A 7736-nucleotide genomic window follows, 5' to 3' on the forward strand; every position below is an offset into this window, starting at 1 on the left:
GGAGGGGCGTGTCAGCACAAGTCTATTCATTGGGAGAGCAAGCTTAGTTCTCAGCGCAGCTAGAGAACTGACCACACAGTGCGCTCATGCCTAATGTGGTCAGTTTTTGATAAGAAAGCAGAAGGACTGACAGGAACACCAGGCATTTCACACAAAGGAAGCAATACAAAGAGAAGAGGATACATTTTCATACAAGCACATGGTACAACAGGCACATATTAGTGTAGTGATATCCCCACAGGAACCACTAGAAGATTTGGGTCTTCTGTTCAACACTGAGCCCTGGGCAAAGCACCACCCCTGCTGACACCACCACAGTACCTTGGCCAGGTAGTCTCTTGGCTGTCACACAAAGAAAAATATGCACACACTTGTAAAATAAATGATTAAATTGTATTAGGCTCAAAGAATAGTATGGCAGGCAAAGATTACAGTCTACTGAAACCACGGATAAACAAGGTAATACAGCAAAGGGATAATGCAATACAATTCAGACCCTTTTAAGACATCCCCCACCCACCCATTGTTCTGCAGGACTGAAGATTTAAACTATAAAAGAAAAAATTCCCCTTGGAGTGGGACTTTTCAGGCAAAAACCAGGACTTGAGTATATGTAGTAACAAGTTTTATTAGACAAGATAACAATGTACAAAAAACATATGCTGTTGTAAACAGCAAGAACCAAATATGTTATAAAAAGACATGGCAATAAATACGTCTCTGATGTACAGTTGTCTGAGATATCTGGGTGGGACTGGACGCGTTTCGGTCTTGCCTTTTTCAGTAGTCCGACAAGGAGAACCAGATCTCAGACAGACATATGAATTCTCTGTAGGACAGACGGAAGAAGACCATGTATAAAATTTAAAATCATGTCAGGGTGGGAGAACCCGTGTTGCCAAGACGCCGCCAAAAAGGTCTATACTAGGTTGTAGTACTCTTATGGCTCATATATGGACCACAGAAATGTAGTAGATTGGTCCGTATGAGGAGATCCTAGGCCTGGCTTTACCCAGATGCCGGGGATCAAAATATTTAAGGTATATGTTCACATAAAGTGATTATGATCCTTCAGTCCTGTTTCACCACAAGGATCCAAAAAAATATAGGTCCGTGTAGGAAGGCCTCGTATTCATGGTGGAATAAAGCTTATCTTGATAGAGTCTATGGAGTATATTGAGCTTCTCCCATGTAGGTCCACAAGTGGGACACAGAATCTGATACCCGGAGTAAATGAGTGAGAATTGAGAATTGTCAGATGTAACGTATGTCCCTTTATTTGGAGAAGTTGAACGAGCTTGAGTGGCTAATTCCTTCCCTGTATGGATTGAACTTGGCTTAGAGTGGATGCAGAGTTCGGCCTAGCAGGAAGTGATAGGGATAACTCAGATAACCTGCAGGCAGCATTTGTAGGAACAGATAAGAATGGCGGACGCAACAATAGATGAGCTCTGGCACATGTGCTGATTGTAGCAGCCTGTACTGTACAGTGTCCGTAAACTTAAAGTAACTTGAAACAGCAAACACACTGGAAACAAGGGTAATGTAAAAGGGGTTAGGAACCTTCTCACCTAGTCCTTATGAAAAGCATAGCGAAGCAATGAGCGTCCTGCTGGGTTGCCCCCTTTGTCCTTTGCAGATGTGGCTGTGATGATGATGATGACCAACCGATCTGACCACATACAGATCTCCACCAGTCTCCACCTCCATCAGCTTTCCGATGACACTCCGGTCCAGGCCCACATGGCTCCACACAGCTTTCCTACACACTTCCTTCCAGCAGCCAAGTCTCTCTCTTTCTCCCCCTCCTGTTCCCGACTTTTTCTTTTATCTGCTCCTGCCCCCTAGCAAGGGCTCCTGGGCAGTGTAGTTTTGATCTCAGCTAAAAGTTCTGCTTCCAGCATACAAGTTCCAGCGATCCTGCACTCCTGTGCTGAAACTAATGATAAACAGAGTTGTTGAACACTGCCATCTTGTGGTCAAAATAAAGATCTGCATTACAGTAACAATGCACAGTGTTACTTCAGGAATATGAAATGTTGGGTTTACATATTTTTTAAAGTATGCACTAAGCCTGAGCAGAATGACCACTCCATGGGATGATTACAATGTACTCCAACATTCCTTCCTGTATTTGTTATTGTGGTATACAGTATGTAGATTCATAAAGGCAACATTTTATGATTTTTTTTTGTAGATTTTTTTCTTACAAATGGCATATATTATATATAAGCCAAGACAAGCTTTACTGCCACCACCCAAAAAAAAAAAAAAAAACATGTATATACTTGGTCAACAAAAAATAACATACACAAAATGTAATAAATAATGCACATATACAGTATCTTACAAAAGTGAGTACACCCCTCACATTTTTGTAAATATTTTATTATATCTTTTCATGACAACACTGAAGAAATTACACTTTGCTACAATGTAAAGTAGTGAGTGTACAGCTTGTATAACAGTGTACATTTGCTGTCCCCTGAAAATAACTCAACACACAGCCATTAATGTCTAAACCACTGGCAACAAAAGTGAGTACACCCACAAGTGAAAATGTCCAAATTAGGCCCCAAGTGTCAATATTTTGTGTGGCCACCATTATTTTCCAGCACTGCCTTAACCCTCTTGGGCATGGAGTTCACCAGAGCTTCCCAGATTGCAACTGGAGTCCTCTTCCAGTCCTCCATGACAAAGATTGTTATCATGTTGTAATACTGCCCTGCTGCCTAGTCTCTGAAGGGAGGGGATCATGCTCTGCTTCAGTAAGTCACAGTAAATGGTGGAATTCATGGTTCCCTTAATTAACTGTAGCTCCCAAGAGCACTGATGCAGCCCCAGACCATGACACTCCCACCACCATGCTTGATTGTAGGCAAGACACACTTGTCTTTGTACCCCTCACCTGGTTGCCACCACACATGCTTAACACCACCTGAACCAAATAAGTTTATCTTGGTCTCATCAGACCACAAGACATGGTTCCAGTAATCCATGTCCTTCTGCTTGTCTTCAGCAAACTGTTTCCGGACTTTCTTGTGCATCATCTTTAGAAGAGGCTTCATTCTGGGACGACAGCCATGCAGACCAATTTGATGTAGTGTGCGGCGTATGGTCTGAGCACTGATAGGCTGACTCCCTACCCCTTCAACCTCTGCAGCAATTCTTGCAGCACTTATACATCTATTTCGTAAAGACAACCTCTTGATATGATGCTAAGCACGTGCACGCAACTTCTTTGGTCGACCATGGCGAGGCCTGTTCTGAGTTGAACCTGTCCTGTTAAACCGCTGTATGGTGTTGGCCACTGTGCTGCAGCTCCGTTTCAGGGTCTTGGCAATCTTCTTATAGTCTAAGCCATCTTTATGTAGAGCAACAATTCTTTTTTTCAGATCCTCAGAGAGTTCTTTGCCATGAGGTGCCATGTTGAACTTCCAGTGACCAGTATGAGAGAATGAGAGCGATAAAACCAAATTTAACACACCTGTTCCCCATTTACACCTGAGATCTTGTAACACTAATGAGTCACATGACCCTGGGGAGTGAAAATGGCTAACTGGGCCCAATTTAGTCATTTTGACTTAGTGGTGTGCTCACTTTTGTTGCCAGGGGTTTAGACATTAATGGCTGTGTGTTGAGTTTATTTCAGGGGACAACTAATTTACATTGTTATACAAGCTGTAGACTCACTACTTTACATTGTAGCAAAGTGTAATTTCTTCAGTGTTGTCGAATGAAAGATATAATAAAATATTTACAAAAATGTGAGGGGTGTACTCACTTTTGTGAGATACTGTAATATGTAATTCATATTCTCAGTATGATAGATATAAAAAATTCTATATATAAACAGAGGAGATAGTGGACCTGGGTGCCACGTATAGAATCACTCCCTATACATTAATAAATCAGTAGAAAAAGATGTTTTTACATACAAGATATTTTATGAAAAATGTTCTACGCGTATACATGTTTATTTTTAGTGGAAGTACCTTCCCTAATTTTACGGGTTAAGAACCTTCCTCCTTACTTGCCTCTGAATCCTCAGTTTTTTATTATCTATGCACATGTTTGCCTTGGCCACTTTCCACCTGCCTACCATAGACCTTTACTGGGTCTTAAGCAGGAAGCATGACAGACTTCCCGATCACATGATCACTGTGATTGCCTGTCACATGATTGGGAGTCCGTCCCACCACATCCCAATCATAATTAGAAACTGGTAGCTGTCGATGACAGCTCAGTCACTGTGCTGGAGGGTGCAGAAAGCACTCTCAAGACAGAAATTTCCTTGGATGTACATGTAGGGTGTGTGGGCATTAAGGCCCACCATCCTTGCTGACATGCATATTATGTAGAGTTATGTGGTCGGGAAAAGGGTAAGTTATTCTGACCCTGAAGTTGTGAGCAGTCCATTTACTGTACAGATATAAAATAAGGGTTTGCCCCGCTAAAAAAGTTAATGAGTAAAATGTGCCAAAAATTTGAGTCCCATATAACAAATAGTTCGTACTTATGTCTCATAAAATATTTAGATCTGCGGATTCTACTGCATGGAAACCCCCCTTGAGTGTATCCAATATAGGTGTGCGTATGAATCAATAGATAAATCAACCAAGTGCACCTCCACCGAAATGTAAAAATTGCCTTCTTACCAGAAACAATGGACTCTAATGCCCCGTACACACGTGCAGATTATCTGAAGACTTTTGTCTTCAGATTTACCTTTTCTATGTAGTGCAAGGGCCTGCCGGATTGCATACAAATTGAAAGTGTTTAGGTTTGACCTCACATTATATGGTTTTGGTAAGTCTGCAGACAAAAGTCTTCAGATAATCTGCACGTGTGTACGGGGCATTAGTAATTAGAGTTGAAAGCGCTGTATATAAATCCAAAATGGAAATCCAGTGCTTCTTTCCACATTATGTTGATTAAGGCGATATCACAACTCCTGGTAGGAATAGCTCCATCATAACATACATGAAAGATGAATTAAAGATATCCACACAGTGTAAAACTGTACATTGTATTTATTAAAAACAAGGCAATTCTAATAACTCAAAATAAAGATGATAAAATCCAGCATATGTATAAAAATACTGGTCCCATAACCGATCCAACCACCTAGTGGTTTCCGCTTACGTGGTGATGTCATGAGTGTGGACTCTGCCCTACACGTTTCGTCAGAGTTGGCATCACTAGGGGCATGGAGTTTATATACAGGCACTACCATTGTATAACGTGGCCACTGTACTTACCATGTGATCTTTTATATACTTTATTTTTAAATATTTGCAGGAGAACTGAAGGAAATTAAGCAGGACATCTCTAGTCTGCGCTATGAGCTCCTTGAGGAGAAAACTCACAACACAGAAGACCTGGCTGAATTGATCAGAAAACTCGGGGAAAGACTGTCATTTGAACCTAAGCATCAATAGAATGACAACAGGCCTACATATCTAGCTAATGTAATAACGTAGGGAAGTGTCCATGTGAGATGGCCCCCCTTTTATCAAAGTGTCTGACTTGCAGAGGTTCTTTAGAAAAGGTTCATTATCATTCTATGTATGGGAGTGCTGAGAAGATATGCAACCTTTACTGCACTGATTTCCACAAGAGCGCAAATGGTTGCGTGAAGTGTAAACTCTTATTTGACATCATATGTGCTTAGATAGAGTATGACGAGTTTTGAGGAAGATGCTGTCATAGGCACTCAAATCAAAATGATGAATTTATGGCCAGCAAAATGATGGCTGATTTCACATAGGGGCTCCGTTACACACAGCCTCGGCTCTCCTGATAAGGCTGAGGGCTGTATATCACAGGACACCTTCATTAAGAATAAGGGGATAAAGATGAACAATATCTTGTATGGCCAATATAACACAGTCTATATTGTGGCATTGCCAAACAAGCACTTTGTTTCTATTATTCAAGTGACTTTTTCCAGTGCAGTGTTGAATATGATCGGTTAAAGGACAACAGTTCTTCCTCCAGACACTTTGATAAACAGGACCCAGTATACTTATAATCATGTATACATCTCCCCATCTTCAGTAATTTACTCTCCAAACAACAATGATTTCACTGCATACGTGAATATATCAGATACACTGAATACATTGATGGACGACCACTAGTTATATAATACCTATTAACAATTATGGTGTATGTGATAATATTTCATTAAGAGGTGTCATCAGTCATTGTGTAATACTTAAAACTATTTAATGGTCCCATTTAAAAACTTATAGGTTTATCTAGACAAAGCCATATATCTGTTTAAGTTATGATTTTCCAATCATTGTACAATACTGCAGCGTGCAAAAAAGTATACAGAGTACATTTTATGGAAGATTTATCTATACATAGGAATCCAGTGTACAAAGACAAAGCTGTATTTTTATTTGTAAAAACTTTGAGTTAATAAAGCTTTATGAATAAACCAAAAAGAAAAAAGGTTTGGGTGACAATTTAAAGGCCATCAATGGCTAATAACAGGTTGTTTTTATGGTTTGTACATTTTTGTTGTTATTTTTGATGTTCTGTGTATATAAACAAATAGGGTTCCTCCAAAGAAGTAGCAGATTCCTCATTCTAGAGCAGCCTTTCTCAACCCTTTAACCCCCAAAAGAACCAATGAAAAAATATTCAGGTCTCAGGAAATCCTTGTTATAACCAGTTAATTGGTGGGTGAGTGGGAAGAACGCCTCCCCTCCCCTTAGGGCAGGGAGGACTGGGCCAGGGGGGAAATTGCCCCCTGGGCCGCTCTGATGTCCCATAAAAAGGCTGCACTGCTTCTGCCGCAGACATGCCTAAAGGATTCCTGGTGAAGAGAAGTAAAAAGTCCCTGTCGTTGACCTACTGAGTGCGTGTTGAAGACAAGGACAGAGCGCAGGCCTCCCCCAGCATGGATGGTGTAAACTATGTCTGAGCAGAGGCCAGTTCCATGCCCCACTGGAGAATCTTCTCCCCCAGCCAGCCCGGACCGAGCTGTCCCAGCTCCTCCCAACCGCCCCCTGCTGGCCAGGTTGGGAACCCAGATTCACCTGGTAAGTACAGAGTATCTGGAGCAGGGCTTCAGCTTGGAATGGGGGGGGGGGGATCAGGAGGAGGATGGGAAGAAGGAGAGTGGGAGGGGGGCCGAGTCACTGAACCATGGGCCTCTGGTTTGTACTTGCCCCCGGGCCGAATGTTGCCAGTCTGCCCCTGCCTTAGGGTGGCACTCTTAACAATTTGTGACCGTGGCATCAGTTTTACCCTGTCGCATTTGGCGGGTACTACCCAATGCAACCCATTCAAGTGAATGGGGCTGTGCTGTAACCAACTCGCAATCTCACACAGCACACATGGTTGCAGCTGGAATTTTAGGTGGTAAAACAGGCACCGAAGAGGCGATATAATGCCTTCTCATTGCATGTGTAATGGCCTCTGAAAAGAGATCTGAATGTAGTTCGCTCTTAAGAGAGCAAAGCAAGCGTAATGGAGGCCTTACAGTGGTGGTGAGAATGCCATGCTTATAGACAACTGAGAAGATCACTGATGCCATGCAGCTAGTTCTGCAAAGTTGTGTTGGCTGTGGAACTATATAGGCACCATCAAATGGGAGGTTAATCAGTTACACCTCAAGGAGCCCCTAGTAACCTTCTGGAGGAATCCCAGGATTCCACAGAACCCTGGTTGAGAATGGCTATTCTAGCGGAAGACTCCTTTATTGATGCATAGACAAAGTT

At 41.9% G+C, this 7736-nt stretch overlaps 1 protein-coding gene across 1 annotated transcript in view; it reads left to right on the forward strand.

Annotated features, from left to right (window-relative positions):
* Positions 1-6507, forward strand: part of TRPC6 (transient receptor potential cation channel subfamily C member 6) — a 376611-nt gene extending 370104 nt beyond the window's left edge. The window contains exon 12 of the mRNA XM_082244685.1: positions 5302-6507. Within this exon, the coding sequence (XP_082100811.1) occupies positions 5302-5441 (140 nt within the window). The 3' untranslated portion in view covers positions 5442-6507. The remainder of the gene's footprint in view (positions 1-5301) is intronic.
* Positions 6508-7736: the final 1229 nt, after the last annotated feature.

This window comes from Pelophylax lessonae, assembly GCF_965119305.1.
Source record: "Pelophylax lessonae genome assembly, chromosome: 2".
NCBI lineage: Eukaryota > Metazoa > Chordata > Amphibia > Anura > Ranidae > Pelophylax > Pelophylax lessonae.